This window comes from Xenopus laevis, chromosome 5L, assembly GCF_017654675.1.
Source record: "Xenopus laevis strain J_2021 chromosome 5L, Xenopus_laevis_v10.1, whole genome shotgun sequence".
Taxonomy (NCBI): domain Eukaryota; kingdom Metazoa; phylum Chordata; class Amphibia; order Anura; family Pipidae; genus Xenopus; species Xenopus laevis.
Genome location: NC_054379.1, coordinates 105625425 through 105649130, shown reverse-complemented (window position 1 = coordinate 105649130; position 23706 = coordinate 105625425). Strand labels below are relative to the sequence as shown.

The following is a 23706-nucleotide window of genomic DNA, read 5'->3' as shown; positions in this document are numbered from 1 at the left end:
GGTTCGCCATTGTTGGCGCTTTTTTTTGCCCTCTCACCCCAGACCAGCAGGTACATGGCAGCCAATCAGGAAGCTCTCCCCTGGACCACTCCCCTTCCCTATAAAAACCGAAGCCCTGCAGCGTTTTTTCACTCTGCCTGTGTGTGCTGAAGAGATAGTGTAGGGAGAGAGCTGCTGCCTGTTAGTGATTTCAGGGACAGTTGAAAGTTTGCTGGCTAGTAATCGTTTTGATACTGCTCTGTTATTGGAGGGACAGAAGTCTGCAGGGGTTTGAGGGACATTTAAGCTTAGGTAGCTTTGCTGGCTAGTAATCTACCTTCTACTGCAGTGCTCTGTATGTAGCTGCAGTGGGCAGCTGTCCTGCTTCTGATCTCATCTGCTGACTGCTGCAATAACAGTAGTCCTTGTAAGGACTGCTTTTATTTATTTTTTTGTTGTTTTACTACTACTACTACTACTACTACTATAAGAGCCCAGTGCTATTAGTCTAGCAGTGTTGGGAAGTGGGACTGGTGTGCTAATCTGCTGCTCCTAGTAGTTCAGCAGCACCAACTTTAATTTTTTTTTTTTAATATTCATTTTTTTTTTATTTTACTTTTTTTTATTTTACTACCGCTGTAGTAGTGTATAAGTTGACCTTTTAGGCATTATTTGCCCTGTAGGCATTATTTGCACACTGTTTTCTTCAACCCGCCATCGAGCTGTGTGACCTTGTTCACATTCTGTCTAAATATCCATAATATTACCGTCTCCAGAAAAAACACCGGAGTCACTTTTTTCAAGCAGCCATAATATATTTTACGTAATCCGTATCCACCGCTGTAGTAGTGTATACGTTGGCCTTGTAGGCATTATTTGCACACTGTTTTCTTCAACCCGCCATCGAGCTGTGTGACCTTGTTCCCATTCTGTCTAAATATCCATAATATTACCGTCTCCAGAAAAAACACCGGAGTCACTTTTTTCAAGCAGCCATAATATATTTTACGTAATGGCGAAAAATGACTATTTTCAGCATTTATATGGCATATTTTTTCTGGCAACTGTGCTTCAGTGGCTGCGTCCAAAAAAACTGGGCAAACAATGCCTACAAGGTCAACGTATGGCAGTTGTTTAAAGAGAACAGTAGATTACTAGCCAGCAAAGCTACCTAAGCTAAAATGTCCCTCAAATCCCTGCAGACTTCTGTCCCTCCAATACAGAGCAGTATCAAGCAGATTACTAGCCAGCAAACTTACTATCATCTGTCCCTGAAATCACTAACAGCTCTCCCCCTACACTATCTCTTCCAAGCACACACAGGCAGATTTTTCAGATACATTTTTGCCCTTGATCCCCCTCTGGCATGCCACTGTCCAGGTCGTTGCACCCTTTAAACAACTTTAAAATCATTTTTCTGGCCAGAAATGTCTTTTCTAGATGTTAAAGTTCGCCTTCCCATTGAAGTCTATGGGGTTCGCGAACCGTTCGCGAACCGCTCGCGTTTTTGCGCAAGTTCGCGAATATGTTCGCGAACTTTTTTTCCGACGTTCGCTACATCCCTACCTGTGGGATTTGACTGAAATGGTAGCCTTGGCAATAACCTCCCAAAGTAAAAGGCATTGACATTCAGTGTAACTTTAAACAGAATACTGTCTGTTTTATTTACAACAGACTTTTTGTTACAGTGCAACAGTATATAACATTTATGTATAATCCCATGAAACATTATAGTCAGCCCTATACCATTTACAGACCAGGTTCTCCACAGGAGTTTTCAAATCTCACTCCCACAACTGCTGCCTTGGTCCCTCAGGAACTACAACTTCCTTGGCAGAGAGCTCCCATCCCCTTAGGTGGTGACTGATGACCCCCAAAATCTGTATTAGTTATTTCAGCCTGATTATACAGTCTGCCATTCTCCTCCTCTGAATCCTGTTGGTTTCCTGCTTCCCTGGCCATGATCCTTGTATTGACTCCTTGGTTTTGACCCCGGCTTGTTCCTGACTTTGAAAAGGTCTCACAATTCTATGGTTATCTGGTTCTGACCTGGCCTGTTTGACTACATCCAGCCCTGTCCTTACTTGCTCCTTTCCTTGCCTGCCCCTGGATTCCTTTTGGTAAGACCTGTTAGCTAAGTAGCTGATGACCAGGCCCAAGACGAACTGTGGATGTTATAGACAGGAATCCAAATACTCCCCCTGGGGTTTGGATTTGCCATATGTAGCATTAGACTGGCAAGCTGGTGCAGGCAGAAAAACATTCAGCAAGAGGGTTAGACAGAATTCAAAACAAGACATAAGGGGGATTCTGCTCTTTATTTACATGTTCGTTTCACATCTGTCAACACGGTCAATAACTTAAAGGAAGCTGTGTGCTCTGTGTTTGGCAATAGTTACATTAATTTGGCTGGCAACAATGTCTACTGATGCAATACTGGGTGTATCTGATCCTGGTAGCAAACAAATGGCATCTTGAAAATCAATAGTAACCTACTGGGTGCGGAAAAAACTTGGGAGGTTTGAATGGATAAAATGTATGGCCAATATATTAGGACACACACATATCAAGCAGCCATTGGAGTATTGTGGCATGGAAGCAACATTTGTTTTTTTAAGCCAAGAATATGGGAATAGCTGTGCTTACTCTACCTGGAGATCTGTGCGGGACAATAGAAACTTGTTTAAACAGAAAATAATATAGAAAGGCTTTTGGTGTAAGGGCAGTTTTATATGGAAAATGCAAATGATATTCAGATTCATTTCAGGTGCAGGACCAGGATACACGGAAAAATGTAGTTGGAAAAGATGGCAGCCTCAGTCACTACTGTGTAAAACAGAACTGTTAGATCTTTATTGTTATTCCTCTTTAAAATCTTATAATAAATACAGTCCCTTATATCTCACAATTAATGTCTCAGATCAAACAACTGGAGTATCTGAGTTTGGTATAGCATCTTGCTCCATTACACGGTCAGTCCTCTGCTCCCCAACATTTTACCATGGCAACGCTTAGGGCGCAGCATCAGGCTTGGTAGGCAGACAGCAGCAATGCCAGGATCCCACAGAGCCCATTCTATAGGAATCCCTCACGGCGAAACTGCTCTTGTAAGATGTTTCGGTACTCGTCAAAGCCACCTTCAATTCGTGTTACACCACCATTTTCACAAACCCAGAGCTCTTGGCACACGAGTCTAATAAAACGTTCATCGTGAGATACCAAGATCACTCCCCCCTGTAATAGAGAATAACATATTAGGAGGGGATAAGAGGGCAGAGCCCAATGATAAGTGGATTACAAGAAGTTAAAGAAAGCTACACTTACCTTGAATTTATTCAAGGCTCTCCCCAAAGCTTCAATGGTCTCCATATCCAAGTGATTTGTAGGTTCATCCAAAATATAAAAGTTGGGACTGAAAGATAAATATATGAGACAAAGAACTCCTAAAATTATTTAAATAATGTAATGTAAAATATGTAATTTTACATAGTGGAATATGTACCAAATATCCTGTATTCTAAAGACATCTGCCAGTGCCATATATGCTCTGTTATAATAAATACAATGTAAGCAATGCTCAGTTCATGTTTAGGCTTTCTTTTAGCGCATTTTGTTTTTGTAAAAAACAAATTGAGATTACAGTTGGAGATATTCATACAGCACAGCAATATGAGTGACATGAGTACCTTCTTATTGGCTCTGATACAGCCAGCTGTACCTGGAAAACCACTGTATGTACTACAATAACGCACTACTAATAAAAAATGAAAAAAAAATATTTGCACAAAATGAAATGTACATAGAACACGTTCCAAAATGAGGAACTGCTATACATGTCTACAAAATGGTGATACTACAGTAACATATATGCTTTTCTGAAAGCAAGTTGTACAGAAACACACACAGGTGGAATTGAAGTGCAGGATTGTTTCATAAACTTTAAATCCTTTTCAGCGAAATTTCTCTCTAAAGGTGTTAAGCTGAATCTGCAAAGCAAATATCCTCTATAATTCCAATTTCATTTTTCAACTGTTTATGGAGCACATAATATGGGGGTTTATGAACTCACCAGGGCATGGTCATTTGTGCAAATGCCACTCGGCTCTTTTGGCCTCCAGAAAGACTAGCAACTGGTCTTACTGCCAACTCGCCAGATATCCCATAACTTCCAAGCTGGTGGCGATATTCCTCCTCAGTCTTACCTATGAGACACAGAAAGAGCAACATTAAAACAAAGCAAGCTGTATGGCTGAAGAGAAAGGATAGTGTGAGTGCTCCATATGTCATTCAAAATTGTTTTTATTGACATTAAACATTAACTCCCAAACTGATTACAAATGCTAAGTAACCACAAAAAGATCTAATTTTCCAACACGTCAGGGAGAGTGACAGTACAAGGTAATGCAGTTAGCTTTACATCAAATATTCAAATTATCTGTATATGATGACAACTAATAAACCAACGTTCCCAAACTGTGGTGTCTACTGTTGTTTCTAAGTGGAGTAGTCAAGGGGTTGGTGGGGGTGTTCGATATGTTCATAAGGAAGGGGAGTTGCTCATCCATCCAAGGGGACCAAACCCTTTCAAAATTTTTGGGCAAACTGTATGGAAATTCATTAGTTCATACAAGGGGACTGAGTAATGAACCAGTTTAATCCATTGGCTTTTTTTTTGGGGGGGGGGGTTGATCAGACTTCCACTTAACAGCTATCACCCTTTTTGCTTTGATAAACAGAAAGCACAGAAGTGACTGTTCTGGTGTAGTAGGGGCTGTTTCTCCCCCCTGAATCAGTAATAAGAAGGCAGTATATAAAGTGCCAAGAGGCTGCTAGTTTCCTCATCACGCATTTCCAAACCATGTGTATGTAATCTGCTGGTGAATGTTGACATTTTGGGCAGATATCTGGGATTTCTGAATTAATCAGATGTGGTCTATGGAGAGTCAGGTACATTTTTAAGAGTTACCTGAATTGATTAGAACCCTGCATTGCAATTCTAAGACATCATTCCACATTTACAGGGTAAGGGAAGGGATATCTCTGAGCCATGTGTGCTTCACATTTCCACCACAATTTATGCTAAGCAACTGCTTAATTAATTCATTTTGACTTAAAGTAAAGGGACAAGGGGCATTCTGGGCCTTTCATGGGGACACAAATCCCTTTCCATTGACAAGAGGAATCCTTACCATTGGAACCATTAGGAAGATGCAGTAATTTGGAATGTACAGGAAAAGTAATGATGTTATGATGGCCCCTTAGACAAAAGGAAAGGGTTGCACAGATGTGTAACAGAGGGGGAGAAAAAACTAGAGGGATGTCTCAAAACAAATTAGTCTGCTGATGGGTGTGTGAAATAGAGGTGAAATAGAGAGGGGAATTAAGAGTTCTGGTAAGTGTTATGTGCAGCCATACCATGGAATCGCTTTGCTAGAAGCTCCACAGCACAGATGTTCAGATCCAGCTGATCAACATGATGCTGGCTAAAATAACCAATCTTTAAGTTCCTAAAAAAAGAAAAAAGGATTAAACACAGCAGGGGGAGTGATAGCAATGGAAACAGGAACTTACATGCATTTATAACCAAAACAGCCAAGATTGAGGTTTTATTTCATCCAGACAGAATGTGAAGCCCATAATGTTATGTCACTTTTATTTGCTGCTATTACTTCCTTCCAATAAACTTTTTAAAAAACAGAATAACTTGGCTTCCCAGATTTTGTCTGCAGCTTGCTCGGTAATACCAATTAAACTGGCTGGCACAACATTTCTCAACTACCTTGCTAAAAGCCTGGATTGGTTATATACACTCTATCTTTCTGCAATTTTAATGGAAAAGGCAGAACTGTACAAGGATATCTGTGAACCCCGAATTCTATTTCAAGCACAGGAACTACTACTCTAGAATGAATGTTACAAAATGTTAAAGGGGTGGGTTACCTTTAAGTTGACTGTGAGTACGTTATAGAATGGCTAATTCTAAGCAAATATTCAATTGGCCTATATTTTTTATATATTTTTTGCATTATTTGCATTCTGCTTCTGACTCCTTCTTCAGGCCCTCTCCTATTCATATTACAGTCTCTTATTCAAATCAGTGCATGGTTGCTAGGGTAATTTAGACCCTAGCCCCCAAATACCTGAACTTGCAAACTGGAGAGCTGCTAAATAAAAAGCTAAATAACTCAAAAAACCCAAACAATTAATCAAACAAACCAATTGCAAATTATCTCAGAATATCACTCTCTACATCATACTAAAAGTTTATTTAAAGGTGAACAACCCCTTTAAAGGGCTTATAAGAAAAAAACTGCTCTGAATGCTGCCATGCTGAGGTTGTACTCCAAGTCTCTCTCCATCCATAATCACTCAAATGGTGTCTGCATCTTATAACCACAACCATGTATTAGCATCTTCTGTCACACAGACACATCTTTCTTAGCTTCTAGTAGTGAAGTCATTTTCGGAAATTAAGGAATATTTTTTTTCAACCAGACTGGACACAGACACCATAGGTAGAAGAAATAATTTATCACTGCTGGGTAAATTTGGAACTGGACAGTAGCTCATAGCAACCAATCAGTGATTAGATCTTTTCAGTCAGCTGCAGGTAGAACAACAACAGCAAATATTTGGTTGCAACTGGTTATTGCCCAAGTGGTAAACCAAAAGGTTGGATTTGAGGACTTTTAATCCAAATAATTATGAACCAATAAAAGATTTCTAACATATCCATAAATTCTTTGCTGTCTCCACTGAGGAACCATATCACAAGAATTAAAAGTCGTTCAACTAGCAGGCAGTGCTTCTCAGTGTAAGGAATTCCCTTATCCCCTATGGTTCAAATAGGATGTAATAGAAATATCAGATTCTTGAGTACAGTATACTACTTACCTGTGTGCATTTCGAATTCCCTCTACTGGAGACAGTTCCCCCATGAGCAGCTTTAACATAGTTGATTTTCCAGCTCCATTCTCCCCCACCTGTAAAAAAAAAAAAATAAGGAAAATACTGGCCCCATTCCGGACACATATATGAATTTTACTGTACGTAGGCACAATCTTTCATCAAGATTAAATAGAAGGCCAATCTAAGCGTGTAAAGAACGTACACAGTGATTAACCAATTTTGTGTGTCCTCTGCATAATGGCCTATTTTCTCAGCCTGCTTCTCTCTGTTGAAAATATTGTATATAAGAGCTGTTGCTGTATTAATTTACACCAGGACCATTATGGGAGCAGCAGCTGGAGTTAATGGGGAACATTTGTTGGGCATTTCAACTTATACCCAACAGAAAATACGCTTTAATAAAATGCTTACACATTTACAAATATTGGTTAGCATCTGGAACTGTATATTTACGGCAAGCAAGCATATGCTGCATTCTCAGAAACTGGCAAACTATTTATGGTGTAAAATTCCCCACCTCCATTCCTCATCCCACCAAACTATTTCCTGATGTGGCCTTTCTTTTGCAAATTGTTCTCACCACACAAATTCGAGAGTCAAGGTCTGCAGATACAGAAAGCTTCTTAAAGATTGGCTGATCTGAGGAATACCAGAAATCAATTTCATCCAACTGAAGGATAGGAGGGGAGAACTTTTCAAACCCATCGGGAAACCTGGCAGAACGTGGAGAGAAATATGAATAAGAGCCAAAATCCCAAAAACAAAAAAGTCAAGTGATACTTTAAAGCAGAAAAGCACATTCTCACCTTAATATCACTTCTGTATCTTTCTCTATTGGCTTTATTTCTGGTCTGGGTGGAGGGCAGAAGAGAATACAGAAATTAAGTGATCTGAATTATCTCTCTAAGGATTCCTTACATATGAATGCTGCTTTTGATTTTTTGCTCTGCTATTTTAGCTGTTCAGCTGCATACAGACACCGGCTGCTGAAAACCTACATTTTCAGCCTCCAGTTGTTGCCTGTAGATATAAATATTAAAGGCTAGGGAGCAGAAAAGGAGATTTTGTGTACTCACCGTTAAATCTCTTTCTCTCCAGTCGCTTGGGGGACACAGGAACAATGGGTATAGCTAACACCACTAGGAGGCAGGACACAACAAAAAAAGAACTAATCCCTCCTCCTCCTGCTATACCTCAGCTCCCAGGCGGAGCCAGCTCAGTTTGTACCAAAGTACGGAACAGGAGGTTACCAAAAAACATGAAGCCTGCAACTATATACATAAAAGATTTGCACTAGAGACCATGTCTGAAAGAACACGTGAAGGCCTCACCAGGGAGGGAAGTCCTGTGTCCCCCAAGCGACTGGAGAGAAAGAGATTTAACGGTGAGTACACAAAATCTCCTTTTCTCCTAGGTCTGCTTGGGGGACACAGGAACAATGGGGACATACCAAAGCTGTCCCAAAAATCACGGGTGGGAGGTAGAGGCCGATGTGGAACCCGCCACCGCGGCTTGCAGTACCTTCCTACCGAAGCGGGTGTCAGATGCCGCAAAGGTATCAAAGTGGTAGAATTTGGCAAAAGTATGGATCGAAGTCCAAGTGGCAGCCTTGCACAATTGTTCAGCTGAAGCCTGATTCCGGAAAGCCCAGGACGTACTCACACCTGAAGATAGTATTTGAGAGCCCGGACTGGGTCCAGCGAATGGAGTGCCACTTCTTTAGGGTTAGCCGGGGAAGGGCAAAAGGTGGGAATGGTGATCTCCTGGTTGTGATGAAAGGAAGAAACCACCTTAGGAAGAAAGGAAGGAATGGTACGGAGAACCACCCTGTCCTCGTGAAAAATGAGGAAGGGAGATCTGCATGAAAGGGCAGAGAGCTCAGAAACTCGTCGAGCCGATGCAATGGCCACGAGAAAAGCTGTCTTCCACGTGAGCCATTGAAGAGAGATGGAAGACAGGGGCTCGAACGGAGGCCGTTGAAGAGAACGGAGAACTAGAGAGAGATCCCAGGGCGGAACGGGGGACCGAACGGGAGGCCGAACATGAGCAACTCCCTGCAGGAAGGTCTTGACATCAGCGTGGAAGGCAAGACGCCTCTGAAACAGGATAGACAAAGCCGAAACCTGGGATTTCAGAGAGCCCAAGGAGAGCCCCAAGGAAAGCCCTTCCTGCAGAAAAGCCAACACGTTGGCGACGGAAAAGCGAAGGAATTCCGCTCCCTGAGCCAGGCACCACTGTTGATAAGTGGACCAGACCCGGTGGTAAGTCCTGGCGGAGACAGGCTTGCGCGCAGCTCTCATGGTCAGGATGACGTCGTCGGAAAAACCCTTTCTCTTTAGGATAGCGGTTTCAAGAGCCACGCCGTCAATTGGAGTTTGACGGGGCTTGGGTGAAGAATTGGTCCCTGATGAAGAAGGTCTGGGATGGCGGGAAGAGGCCACGGCTCGTCGACAGATAGGTTTACTAGGTCCGAGAACCAAGTGCGCCGAGGCCAATTGGAGGCGATGAGGATGAGAGCTGTGTGCTCCCTCTGTAACTTCTTTATGGTTCTGGGAAGAAGGGGCAGAGGGGGAAAGGCGTAGGCGAGACGAAATTCCCAAGGAGCCGTCAGGGCATCCGCCGCTAGGGCCAGTGGATCCTTGCACGTGCGAAGAAGAGAGGCACTTTGCGGTTGTGGCGAGAGGCCATGAGGTCGACCTCTGGAGTGCCCCACCTCTGGGATATTTGCAGGAAAACGTCGTCGTTTAGGGACCACTCGCCCGGGTCCAGGGATTGGCGACTGAGAAAGTCCGCCTCCCAATTGAGAAGCCCTGGGATGTAAATCGCGGAAAGATGTGCCTGGTGTGTCTCCGCCCAGCGAAAGATGAGGCCGATCTCGTTGAGAGCGCTCCTGCTTCTGGTGCCGCCTTGATGATTCACGTAGGCCACGGCTGTGGCGTTGTCGGACTGGATTCTGATCGCCTGGCCGGATAGAAGAGGTTGCCAGTGGAACAGGGCCAGGCGGATGGCCCGAATCTCCAGAAGATTGATGTGGAGACGTCGCTCCGCGGAGGACCAGAGACCCTGTGCTGACCGTCCCTCTAGGACTGCTCCCCAGCCGGAGAGACAGGCGTCCGTGGTGAGGAGGCGCCACCGCGGGTCCCCGAGAGGCCTGCCCTTGGTCAAGTGGCTGGAGAGAGTCCACCAGTGGAGAGAAACTCTCGTTCTGTGTGATATGCGAATCTCCTGAAGAAGGGATCTGTGTTTCCATGCTGAGAGAATGTTCCATTGAAGTTCCCGGAGATGGAATTGTGCGAAGGGTACTGCTTCTATGGTCGACACCATGACCCCCAGGACTTTCATGCAGAACTTCGCCGTGTGCCTCGGTTTCGAGAGAAGCAACAGCACCAGGGAGCGAAGATGAAGGGCCTTGTCCAGCGGCAGAGACACCGTCTGTGTCTGTGTATCGAAGAGCATCCCCAGAAAAACCATCGACTGACTTGGCGATAGGGAAGACTTGTCGCGGTTGATATACCAGCCCAGCTCCTGCAGCCGGTCCAAGGTCAGTTGGACTGCCTGTTGGGCTGCTAAGAAGGTCGGAGCCTTGATGAGGAGATCGTCGAGGTAGGGAGTGATGGACACCCCTGAAGTCCGGATCAGAGCCGTGGCCACCGACATGATCTTGGTGAAGACCCGCGGGGCTGAAGTGAGCCCAAACGGGAGGGCTGAAAATTGGAAGTGCTGGTTTTGGACAGCAAATCGCAAGAACCTCTGATGGGGAGGGAAAATGGGGACGTGCAGGTACGCGTCCTTGATGTCGAGGGAAGCAAGGAACTGGCCCGGAGACATCGCAGCAATGACAGAGCAGAGGGACTCCATCTTGAACTTCCGCGGCCGGATGAACGCATTGAGTTCCTTGAGATCCAGGATTGGGCGTGAAGAACCGTCCTTTTTGGGGACCACAAAAAGGTTGGAATAGTAGCCCTTGAATTTTTCTCCTGGTGGAACCGGAATGATGACGTCCGAACGAAGAAGGTTGTCGATGGCCGCCCTGAGCGCTAGAGCCTTGAATGGATCTAGGGGAAGCCTGGACATGAAAAAGCGGGGAAGAGAATTCTAAGTGATAACCCCGAGTCACCACCTCGTGTACCCAGGAGTCCGAAGTCAGGGTGGTCCATGCAGAGGCGAAATGCTGCAGTCGTCCCCCGACGGGCAGAGGCCCGAAGGGTTGGCAGTCATGCGGAAGAGGTCTTGTTGGCAGGCTTAGAGGAGGGCTTACGGAAATGCCATGAAGATTTGGCCTTATTCCCAAAACGCCCTCTGAAGTTGGAGGATTGTCTAGGGGGGGAGGACCTAGAAGACTTGTTCTGGGGGCCACGAAAATTCCTCCCCTTGCGAAAGGAAAGGCGAGTCTTAGGCTGGGGCAAAAGAGTGCTTTTGCCCCCCGTAGCCTGACTGATGAGCTTGTCAAGGTCGGGACCAAAGAGGAGCTTGCCCTTGAAAGGAATGGAAGTCAGGGACTTCTTGGATGAAAAATCTGCAGACCAAAGCTTCATCCAAAGAGATCAACGGGCGGCTACCGCAATAGCGGAAGAACGGCCTATCACCTGAGCTGCATCGAGAGATGCTTCGCAAAGGTAGTCGCTGGCCTCCTTGATCTGGGAAGCAAGTTCTGAAAGTTCCTCACGCGGAACCCCGGCGGCAATAGCTCGACACAGAGCATCCGACCAGGACTGCATGGCCCTAGCCACCCATGCCGAAGCGAAGACCGGACGTAAGGAGGTGCCGGTAGCGGAGAACAGAGAACGCAGGAGACCATCAATCTTCTTGTCCATGGGATCCTTGAAGGACGCTGCGTCAGGAACCGGCAGGGCTGTATTCTCAGTGAGATCCGAAGGAAAGGGATAAAGTTTAAGGAAGCGTCTGTTGGGTTGGAACCGCTTCTCGGGCTTGTCCCACTCCTGTTGAATGATCTGATCGAGCGGATCATGGGAAGGAAAGGAGGGAGAAGGGCGGTTCTTCCGCTTGAAGAGGCCCGAGGACGAACCGGAGCTGGTTCCAGGTTCCTGTAAGTGTAAGGTTTCCAAAACAGAGGAAACAAGGGAATCAATAGCCTCAGAGGATAGCTTTGGGGAATCCTCGTCTTCATGATCCGAGGCCTGGGAAAGTTCACCGTCGGAGAGAGACTGATCGTCTCCAGAGGCTATGTGGAGGGGAGAATGAGAGAATGACTCCTCATCGCTGTCCACTGCAGATGGGGAAGGAGCCCTACGCTTAGATGGCTTGGGATTATCCAAGCGGGCGAGTAGTCTGTCCAAAGAATCGGCCAGTTTGGGAATGCCAGAGGCTAACTGGGAGGCCCACCGAGGCGGTGGAGGGGAACCCTGAGGTGGGGGGTCCGAAGCAGGAACAGCTGGAGCCCCTTGGTTTTCTAGACTTACCTGATGTCTGGGTACCGGATTTTCCGGAGCAGGCTCAGGTGGCTTGCACATGGAGCAGAGAGGTTCCTTGTTACCAAGTGGTAATCGTTTGCGGCATTTGGCACAGGCTAAAAAGGTCACTTTAGCAGATACAGCCGTCCGTGGAAAAAGGTTGTCACTGGAACCCTCAGACATGGTGCTAGAATAAAGAATTCAGAAGTTAAGTCAAGGAAAAAAACTGTTCCTGAAAAAACACTGAGTCTGCAAGGGAGCAGGGGTTAATCCCACTAGCTAGATGTCCCAGGAGTAGGGTGGAGGACCCTAAACACTAAACCTCCTAATGAATACAGGTTACCCCTGAACCAGGCCGTGTGGAAGGTAAGGCAGTGCAGAGGTTAAAGGTAATAGCCCAGCAGAGAAGAGAGGGGGGGACTGTGAGGCAGGGAGACCCGTGTGCTCTGAAGGAGAGATGCCAGGGAACTGCTCCGTGTGGGAGAGGTGCGCAGTATGTCCCACACTAGAAAGGGCGCGAGGCAACAGAGACCGCCTTCCCAGCGTGACGCGCTATGCGCGCGCACTTCCGGTTTGAGGAACTGCTGGGCGGAAGTGGAGGAAACGCCATGCGGCGCGAGCTAACTGAAGGCGCGCTGCGCGCCTTGAGACAAGTCCCTTACCGATCCGAATGCGTCTGGCAGAGGGGCTGTGAGAAGCGCCAAGGCAGAGGGGAGAGCTGCATGAGTACAGCAGACCCCAAATGCCTGCGCATAATGGAAGGTAGTACTCAGGCACAACACAGAGTCACCTATCCCAGCAGTGTTACATTCCACCATGGAAGGAACAGGGCAAGGTAAAACAAACAGAGGCTTACCTGCCCAGTTCTGTATAGTCTGCCGGCCAGACGGTTCATCCCCACATTAGTGTAAGGGGGAATAAAAACCTGGGTCTGGGTGGTCAGTGCCAGGGCACAATAGACCCCGGAGACATCCAGTTGGAGGAGGTAATGAAGGCAAAACACGCAGTGTGGAAGCCCATTCCATCCTCAGATAGTGATAAGACTAATAGAAAACAAAGAAACAAATAAAAATGGAAAATAAAAAATAAAAACTAACTCCTGAAGGAGCCTATGTCCTAACCTCCTGAGGACACAACTAAAACTGAGCTGGCTCCACCTGGGAGCTGGGGTATAGCAGGAGGAGGAGGGATTAGTTCTTTTTTTGTTGTGTCCTGCCTCCTAGTGGTGTTAGCTATACCCATTGTTCCTGTGTCCCCCAAGCAGACCTAGGAGAAAATGAATGTGTAAGAAGCATCTGCATGTATGAGACCTAATAAAATCGAGATAGAGTAAAAATACTTACAATTTCTCTAGAAGTTTGAGTTTACTTTGAACCTGTGAGGCTCTATTAGCGTTATATCGAAAACGATCAATGAAAACCTGCATGGAAAAGAACAGTGCTGTTGCAAAATTCAACATGAGAACAATAAATAGGGATTCTGTTAGGAATGCATTCTGCCTATTTTTTAAATTAAATTAAAATTATTTATGGATATTTGTTACTGCTGGGAAATGTCCAGTGACTGCACTTTACAGCAATGCGCAATTGTTGGGAAAAATTTTTTATCTATAGATTTTGTTTTTTCTTATACTATTAAGCGAAGGAAAGTGAAACTGAAAGCACTTCAACTTTCCATTGATCCCATCTACTTGGTTCTTCAGAGCAATTGTGGGAAGTAGATCAGGTTGTTAAAGAAATTACTTTTATGTGTAAACTGTGACACGGCAGCATCTGGGATGAGGGGCTCATTTATACAAAGCTCATTATCTCTCTACTAAAAGAACGGGCCCCCTCCCAATATATTCATTATATGGAAGATCAATGCTAAGCGCAGTATACAATGTCCTGCAAGTGTTTGGCACATACTCTGGTCTCACAATTACTAAAACCTAAAATTGAATATGTCTAAAAATGCCATATTTTATATACTTCATTTATTGCACCAGCCTAAAGTTTCAGCTTCTTAAAAGCAGCAATGATCCAGGATTTCAAACTTTTCACATGGGGTCACAGGACTCTGAGCAGCTGTTGAGAAGTTAAGCTTAGGGGTTGTTGCAAATTATCAAACAGAAAATGAGGTTGGCCTGTAATATAAGATGATACTACAAGGCTGATTATTAAATGCTAAAGTTAGTTGCACTGGTTTCTGTGCTGCCATGTAGTATTTATCTCTATTAATTACTAATCAGTCTTATATTGTGACATGTATATTCTATGTGTTATGTAAATTTTGAGTCGGTCCCTAAGCTTAGTAACTGACAGCAGCACAGAGCATGTGCAGTGAATCAGCAGAAAAAAAGATGGAGAACTACTGGGGCATCTTTGGAGGCACAGATCTTTGCTGCTAAAGGACTGTGGTTGCCTGGGCTGGTATAAACGTAATGTACAACATTTCTAGCCTACTTTAGTAATTAAGCTTTAGTTTTCCTTTAACAAAAGTGAGCAGTACTGCTTACTTTGGATCTCAGATCTGATCAGTTCTACAATTAAACCATACAAAAAAGGGTATTTGTGTACCCAGAAGATGATGGTTATCTTTTAACCCCCTTTCCTAACAAGGCAAAAAAAAATGCAGGTAAAGCAGGAGCTGCTGTCATACCTGCAGAATTTATAATTCAACACACCCACAAGGATAATTAACCTGTTAAAAATTAACCCAGAGGTCCCACAGTGTGGTAAAACAAGTGTGGAGAAGAACCAAAACACAGTGAATTTTTTAGATCTATAAGTGATATCACACTCATCTTAATTCAGTATGGTCATAACGTCCACATATATTACCTGTATGTGTTCACGGTATTGATGTTGTGCTTCATACTCCCGCTGTTGGTTTTTAAGACGTTCTTCCTTGGTTTTCAAAAAACTCTCAAAGTTACCCCGGTAAGCTTCCAAACGCTGGCTGTGCAGATGCATTATATCTGTGGCCACAGCATTCAAGAAGTTACGGTCGTGGGAAACAACAAGGATTGTGGAGGGCCATGTCTATTAGAAATAAGCACAAGAGAATAATGAAAGAATTAAGACAGAGTGACAAAAAAAGGGGACAAAGTGACAAATTTAACAGGTTCAGATGCCATGAACAACTAATTAGCAATTTGCTTTAATCAGTCTACACATAAGAAAATTAAAAGAAATATTTGATTGGTTGATATGTCTACTGCAAGAATACATTGTGCAACCTATTTCATGTACATAAGAATAGATATATATCTTAAGATATATCATTTGGAAACACCCAATGTAATATTTAACTAAATATTTCTCTTTTAACCAAATCATTATTTTACAGAGACTAAAGGGAAAAACGGAAGAAGGGTTTGAAGATGAACACACAGTGCTCACCTGAAGGTAACTTTCTAACCACAAGATTGCTCGGACATCCAACATGTTTGTCGGTTCTGAGATATTAGAAAAAAGAAGAGTAAAGTGAAATAAAAGGCTGATGAAAAGCGTGCAAAATAAACAGCTTTATGAAAACTCACTTACCATCCAGCAACAGGAGGTCTGGCCTTACATGGAAAAGACATAAAAAAATATTTTGTATGCATCCATCCATAAAAGAGCTATAAAATTTCAACAATAATAACAACCACCAACTCTAACCTGCCAAAAAGAGCCCGAGCCAAGGCCAATCTCATGCGCCACCCTCCAGAGAATTCCCTAATAGTAAAAAAAGTGAAAATAACAGTTCTGCTAGCACAAACATGTCGAGCTAAACTACAATATAGCTTGTCAACTCATCCCTTTCACGTTTAATTAAATTTTATCAACTCACTTAGTCAATTGCTGCTGCATAGTGTGCTTGAATCCCAAACCAGCAAGGATTACAGAGGCTCTGTGGACATGAGTGGGGTGGGGGTAGAACAAAAAAGGGATAAGGAAGGAAAAGTTTAGTTTCCAGTGAAAATGTATATCTGGGTGATTTGTTCTCAATATACAGACATGAACAAACCTTGCTGGAGCTTTGTCAGCCTCTATCTCTTCCAGTTTGCTGTAGATCTCAGAGAGACGTGAACTCTCTGATCCATCACCCCTGTGGATACACATCCCATCAGAAGACTGAAGATAAGTAAAACATGCAACTCATACCTAAATGATGAACGTTGGTTCCACAGAAAGTTAGTAAGACACTTAAAAAAAACAAAAAACAATAAAATAAATTCCTACAGCATTTACCAACAGGATCCATAATAACAACTTTATTTAACAGGCAGTTGACAAACACATTATTGGGCTGATCTACACATAGAAAACAATCGCTTTTCTTAACCATAGTAAACTAACTAGTGACTGGTTGCCACTGGCAATCGCACAAGGCAATTAAAGGAGAAGGACAGGCTAAAATTAAGTAAGCTTTATCAAAAAGGTCTATATAAATACACCAGTAAATCTGAAAGTAATGCTGCTCTGAGTCCTCTGTCAAAAGAAACACAGCTTATTTCCTTCTATTGCGTACAGTGGGTTCCTGTATCAGACTTCCTGTTTTAAGCATAAACCTCCAGGGCTAGGGCATGAGCATGCTCAGTTTGCTCCTCTCTCCATCTCCCCCCTCCCTTCCCTGCTGTAATCTGAGCCCAGAGCTATGAGTGAGCAGGGAGAGACTCAGGCAGGAAGTGATGTCCCACAAACCAATATGACAGCTACGATCCTAAAGAAACAGAAAGAGCTTCTAGTGACGTTTACACGTGTACGATAAAGCATTCTGCAGAATAAATATAGTGTTATAGCTTGCACTATTGTGGCTAATCTATTGGCAGTAAACTGTTTTGGTAGCTTTCCTTCTCCTTTAAGAATCCCTGCAGGACTAAAATAGCTTGTGAAACAGAGCAAGTCAGAAAGTAACCAAGAGTGGTAAACTGGCTATACATTTTAAGATTGACTCATTTGGCAAGTTTGCCAAACAAGCAGATCTGTTAACAGCCTGCTCTATTTCTGTATCCACAGGAGCATATACCAGGAATTACGTTTTTCTGCATTTCCCTCTTGGGTCGAGTCTCAAGAGGGAACAAATAAATTCAATGCAACACTTAGCTGAGCAAACAAATGCACTTTACTGAAAACACAAATCGAACAAATCTGAAATTATCTTAAAATTCAAGATGTGAAATTAATGCTTGCCCTTTTATAAGTTGAGGTGGCACCCTGGTTATTATCTTCTATAACCTGAACTGTTAGTAGCCCACAGATCATATAAGAAAGGCTGATAACATGACTTATGGCAAGCAGGTTATAAAAAACATGTGAGCTAAACCACAAAAATTAACACGTGTGGCTGAAGGTTATGTTGGCAAAAAAAAATAAAAATAAAATGGCAGTTTTCATCATGAAAAGAATCCTGATTGCATTTGTCTAAATAGATTATTGGATTTTTAGAGCTGCAAAATACTAGATGTATGCCTTAATTAGGCAGACCTATGAAATATGGAAACATTTTGAAGACTATATGAAAAACTAAACAGTTTAAAAGGATTGGGACCCTTTGTGATCACACCTACACACACACACACACCTACACACACACACACCTACACACATCTACACACCTACACACCCACATACACACACACACACTGAATATCATAACATATCCTAATTAATGGTAGAAGTTACAATTATGAAAAAAACATGCATAACGAAAACAATACAAATGTAAAAAAAAATGTAAGATGCTAAATTTTGTTAAATAATGTTCCAGTCCTTACCTGCCTGCACCAATCTTTGCATTAAGTTCCTTTTCCTCTTGTAAAAGACTTTCTCGAAGTGTGTCACACTCCAGAACACTCTGTAATGCAGGTGTATCATCACCAGCCACCTCCTGTTCCACGTGCAGGATGCTGATATGTGAGGGGACACGAAGACTGCGCCCTGCAAGCATTTTTAACAGGGTAGTCTTACCCAAACCATTTCGCCCAACTAATCCATATCGACGACCAGCAGCTAAATGCAGCTCTGCTCCAGTCAACAAAACCCTGTAAAAGAAGCAATTAAAATAATAGGGTCATTGACATGTTTCTATGAAATAGAGCAAGGTGTTTGCAAAATATGAAGCTTGGGAGATAGCGGTAATGCTATGACTTTAAACCCACCTTTCTCCAAATGATACATCAAAGTTCTCAATACGGATGTCGTATGATTTGTTTTTTCCACTAGATTCTATCCGATTCTCCTTTTTACTTGCAGCTTGACTGGCAGATGCTTCCTCCATTACCCTACAAATAATAAGAAAGGCATCATGATCAACCTACAGTACTAAGCAGAAATGGATTAGGTAAGCAAAGGATATGAACTTCATTTTGCACCTATATTCTCTTCGATTTCTGCCACCTAGCTATTTTATTTTGTAATTCCCCAGTAATGCTCCCACTAGGAGTATCTTGTCTCTCTTAATCCCAACAATATTGATGCTTTACAAACATGTGAGGAAAATTGCACAAGTGCAGATGCCAAAGGCAACCAATCAGTAATTAGTTTGAACAGTCTGCTTTGCAAAAAAAAAGGAAAGACCCAACTGTTAATAATTGAAAAATGGACAAGTCCATGTTAGCACCAAAGTTTGTAACCAGCCCTGTACTTAATTAATACTTACACATTACCACTTGCTTTTTGAAAATCTCGCTCAGTCCGTTTTTCTAGCTTAGACTTCAGTTTGGCTTCTGCTTTCTCCAGTCTCTTCACATCCACTATCTGGGAATACAGGATAATATCACAAAAGCTTTCAAATCAATGCATGTCTTCTTTATAAAAAAAAAATTATAACAGAATATAAACAAAACAAACATGTTTTTAATTAAAGAACAGCCTCGGTAACTTGGATGCCCAGCACCCCCTCCCTCAGTGACTTTTTCTGTGACCTGAGGCCAGTGCTACTGTTCTAAAAAAAAAAAAAACGCACTGCCTAGGGTAGTTTTCGGTTAGGCCTCCAATTGCCAAGTTTCCACTGCCTCCCAGGTACCCCAAATACTTACACAGACTTTAAGGGAAAGCAGAACAAATCTCTATAGAAAAGTTCTGTGAAAAGTCTGAAAATCTAAAGTCTCCCTGGTATCTCTTATACATATATAACAAGAGATACCTGGGAGACTGGGGATAGATGGTGATGGCCAGCCCTGCAGAAAACCTTGTAAGTGCACCTTTAAAAGGGGTTATGAGGGTATGAGGTAAGTTATCGTCATTATTTGCAAAAAATAAAAAAATAAAATGTAAAAAAAAAAAACAGCATAGTTACTAGAATTGCCAACCCCTGAAAACAAGTATTTTGTGGCCCCTCCCAACGTGAAAATGTGTCTTTTATTAGAAAGTAAGGAAATACCATACCGATGACTGATCCTTCTTCAGTAACATCACATTCTGGATGTTATCATCTACCTCTACAAAGAAAAGACAGAAATAACAAGCATCTGAAAAACAGGTACCTACATTTAAAGACATAATGCTGGGAAATCAAAATGCAGAAATTTCACTGAAGAGTCCTAAGGTAGATTGATGGAATGGAAAGAAATCAAGGAAAGGAATACAATTCTTTTTGTACTCTCACCATAGCTCTCTGAAATCTTGGAGAGCTGAATGGGGGCCTGCAGAAGGACTTGGTCCTGTGTAGGTAGCTGATGATTATCCCTGTGTAAAATGAAATAGTAGGAAATCTGGTTAATTTTTGACAGGTTCTTATTTATACTGGGTCACCGACTGATGGCAGACTGAAGTGCTCAGACTGCCTACCCAGGTAAATTGTGCCCAAGAACTTCAGCACTCATTCTCACTGTTCCAAGTATTCCTAAATAGCTCCTCCACTTTTGTTGAAACCTTGATCGCCCCTTTGTATATATTGGTTCTCAGTTCCTATATCAGTATCTCCCAATACAACGAGATGTATCCTATCCGCATACCCCCATTTCCGCGCTCTGCCTTCCCTTATGCAGCCAAAGTAATTATATACTTGAATTCCTCCAAACCATGAATCCTGTCAATTTGATTATCTGCTTACCAATAAACCCTATTATCTGCCTATGGCAAACTATAATCCTTATATCACATTTAACTCACAGATGCATGGCTCTATAAATGCGCTGACAGATATCACGGATATCATCATCATCCTTGGTATCCCTGGAAACATCCTGCAGCAGCTCACCCACAGCTTCAAACAAATCAGTCTCTGATTCAAAGTCTGCACGTCCACTGTCAAGTATATCTGGCAATATAAATGTAAGAAAGGAAGTACTACTTGAATACAATGGTTTGGGGTAAGAGTATTTCTAAGCATTTTATATTACATTATATTTGCTTAAGAAGTCTAGGTTTAAAAACTCCTGATCCTATAGATTAAAACAAATCCTTGGGTTTTATGCACCAGTTAACAGAGAAATCATACATCAAGCAAATATTGTTAAATTATATGTTATACCTTACTATATTGTTACAAAACAGGACAGTGACAAGAAACAATCTTTATACTAGACAGAAGGGCATTTCAACTAAAGGCACATGGCCTAGAAGTGCTCTACTGTATAGCTGCACAGACTTTTTAAAGACATCATTATAGTAACATACTCTGGCTATCAAACATGAAGTACACGCAATAATTAAACCACTATATTTAAAGCAATAGTTACTTCAAACCTTTTAGCTAGACCGGGGTGGTCATAAGAACATTTTTAGAATAAGCAATTACAGCACTCACTGGATATTTTTCAGTTGCAAAAACAATATTTATTAAGCTCAACGTTATGAATCCTAACAGGGTGTTATTCGTTAGGAGTATAAAACGCCTGACGAAGAACCCTGTGAGGGTTCGAAACGTTAAGCTTAATAAAGATTGTTTTTGCTTCAACTTAAAAAGATCCTGTGAGTGCTGCAATTGCCTGCATATAGATTTTATATAGTGTATAGCAAACAAATATACATCAGACAAACTGGTATATTATGCACAACAGTATTAGCACAGATATGTTTGCTAAGTATTATTTTGTTTATTGAGTGTGCATCCCCTCTCTATTCTTATATATGTTTTTGGGTAACTGACTGTGGGGTTATCCCGGGGTTATCTGCACCTCATATTTCTTAAAAAATAGCTTTTTTCCCTTTCTAATATAGGGAGTGCCCTCCATTAACTTATATTTGCACTAAAGAAAACAGAGTGCTAAAGTAATAAAGTGTGAAGGGGCATTGAACTGGCAAGTGAACTGTAACTAAAGAGCATTTATACAGCTATTGAACTAATGCTCCTTTGATCTGTAATATTTGGGGCAAGCATCCACACTGCAGTTGAGAAGAAGAAGGCTCAATAGCTTCCCTGCCAATGACTGAAATACTTGACACTATTATAATAAATCCTTAACTGGCAGCCACATCTGTTATATAACAAAATACAGCAGTACAGCAAAACAGGAGTGTGGAACCTTCATTGTTCCTTAACTGACTAACACCCTTTTAATGTCTTTTTCAGAATCAATATAAATAAGGTTCATGTACAGTAAAACCAGAAGTATTAATTAAAGGGATACTGTCAAGGGAAAAAAATTTTTTCAAAATGAATCGGTTAATAGTGCTGCTCCAGCAGAATTCTGCACTGAAATCCATTTCTCAAAAGAGCAAACAGATTTTTTTATATTCATTTTTGAAATTTGACATGGGGCTAGACATATTGTCAATTTCCCAGCTGCCCCAAGTCATGTGACTTTCCTTTAAGCTTCCCTTAACATCTAAAAAAAACTTGGGACAGAATCAAGTCGACAAGTTACAAATTTAGATGAATCTATCTTGTGCTGATCCTTTCAAAAAGATAAACGTGCTGTTGGGGCAGTACAAGAATATGTAAAAAGGAAAGAAACATTTTACAGACAAAGCCAGTTATGCCTGAAACGGTGATTACAAAGTCACTGAGTAGACGTCACTGAGTATGAGCGAATGGTACCAAATGTGTGAGTAGATGCAACTACAGACCGATCCATAGAGTGAATACATTTCGGTACCAGGACAGGAGAGCGATCGAGGTACTTGGCACTCTGCCGGCTAATTTTACCCCAGTGCATCACACACAGATTTAAACCTGGTTTTCTAACCTGTTACATATTGTAAGAGCTCTGCGTCCAGCTGCGGGAACTCCTTCCTTAGAATGTCCACGAAGGTCGCCATGTTGGCCGGCCGGCAACACGCTTGCGTAAAGGAAGTGGTCACGCACCGGAAGCGGCAACACTATAGGGATCTGTAGTTCGCCGCGTTGAGTGCTAGTCAGCTGCTCTAGTGTGACAGACGCGTGATCGCTAGTTTTACCTTTGTTGAGCTTGAATGATAGTTCTCTAGTTTGTTTGCTTTGCGGATGAAGGTGCTGTAATTCAAATCAATTCGACTCGCCTGTTCCCGTACTATTCATTGAGGTGGTTATTTATCTATGGTCGGGTTGTGTTTTTCTAGAAAAATTCGAGTATTTTCGAGGGTAGGTTCAGTAAAAACTCATTTTTTTTGGTTAGGGCTCACTTTTAGCATGTTATAGAATTAGGGTTACCACCTTTTAGCCCGGGGGAGACTGGGCAAGGTGCGGGTGGTGACACAATTCAAAGTGGGAGGGTAATGACTGTAGGGGGGTGATTGGTCAATCGCAGAGTCAATCATAGAGAATTCTATGGGCAGGCCCTTCAAAATAGCAGGCTGTATGGGGCAAAACCGGCCAAGTGGCAACCCTATATAAATGGCCAATTCTAAGCAACTTTTCTCTTGGTCTTCAATATATATTTATTTTATTTTAATTATTTGCCCTTCTCAGACTTTCCAGCTTTCAAATGGGGATCACTGACCCCATCTAACAAACAAATGCTCTTTAAGACAACAGTTTTTGTTATTGCTACTTTTTATTACTAATCTTTCGATTCAGGCCCTCTCCTATTTAGATTCCAGTCCCTCATTCAAATCAATGCATGGTTGCTAGGGTAACGTGGACCCTAGCAACCAGACTGCTGAAACTGCAAACTGGAGTGCTGCTGAATTAAAAGATAAATAGTGCAAAAACTACAAATAAAAAATGAAAACCAATTACAAATTGTCTGAGTATCACTCTCCACATCATAGTAAAAGTTAACACTATGGTGCACAACCCCTTTAATGTTAGCAATTTCCTTGGCAAAAGTGTATACTGAGCTTTGTCACTTTGTGATAGCTATAGAGAGTAGGAATGGATTTGCTGCTACCAAGTGGTGTAGGTAAGGGAGCCTTACACCCCCTTGTTGAAGAGAGCGTTTGTTAAACATACTTTTGCCTGTTGATTTAATCACTGAAAAAATATACAGATTTTGTTTATTCTTGAGCTAAAATGGGGCAAACAGGGAAACTGACAACTTCATGTTTGGTTCTTTCGAGGTAGGTAATTTGATTTC

General features: G+C 42.4%; 1 protein-coding gene across 2 annotated transcripts; it reads right to left on the bottom strand.

Moving 5' to 3' along the window:
* Positions 1–2278: 2278 nt before the first annotated feature.
* On the bottom strand, positions 2279–22498 carry abcf3.L (ATP binding cassette subfamily F member 3 L homeolog). Of its 2 annotated transcripts, NM_001094740.2 has the most exons (21): positions 22399–22498; positions 20381–20528; positions 19875–19954; positions 19655–19707; positions 18927–19024; positions 18427–18549; positions 18043–18309; positions 16293–16373; positions 16116–16175; positions 15944–16000; positions 15827–15849; positions 15683–15738; positions 15122–15322; positions 13643–13719; positions 7695–7739; positions 7469–7601; positions 6874–6962; positions 5395–5486; positions 4049–4181; positions 3304–3391; positions 2811–3213 (listed from the first exon to the last, which is right to left on the bottom strand). In NM_001094740.2, exons 1-21 carry the CDS (start codon positions 22469–22471, stop codon positions 3055–3057), a joined length of 2136 nt encoding a protein of 711 aa, NP_001088209.1. In that variant the 5' UTR covers positions 22472–22498; the 3' UTR covers positions 2811–3054. The 2 variants fall into 2 exon arrangements, with proteins under 2 accessions (XP_041418199.1, NP_001088209.1); XM_041562265.1 differs by lacking the exons at positions 19875–19954; positions 22399–22498 and having other exon boundaries at positions 2279–3213; positions 20381–20511.
* Between the last annotated feature and the right edge of the window lie 1208 nt (positions 22499–23706).

Excerpts from the sequence above, each read along its gene's own strand:
- abcf3.L (NM_001094740.2), bottom strand. The coding sequence starts at position 22,471 with ATGGCGACCTTCGTGGACATTCTAAGGAAGGAGTTCCCGCAGCTGGAC. Across the intron at positions 16,374-18,042 it reads GCAAAGATTGGTGCAGGCAG|GGGTGATGGATCAGAGAGTT; the intron begins GTAAGGACTGGA and ends GTGTATCCACAG. Across the intron at positions 3,214-3,303 it reads GAGCCTTGAATAAATTCAAG|GGGGGAGTGATCTTGGTATC; the intron begins GTAAGTGTAGCT and ends TCTCTATTACAG.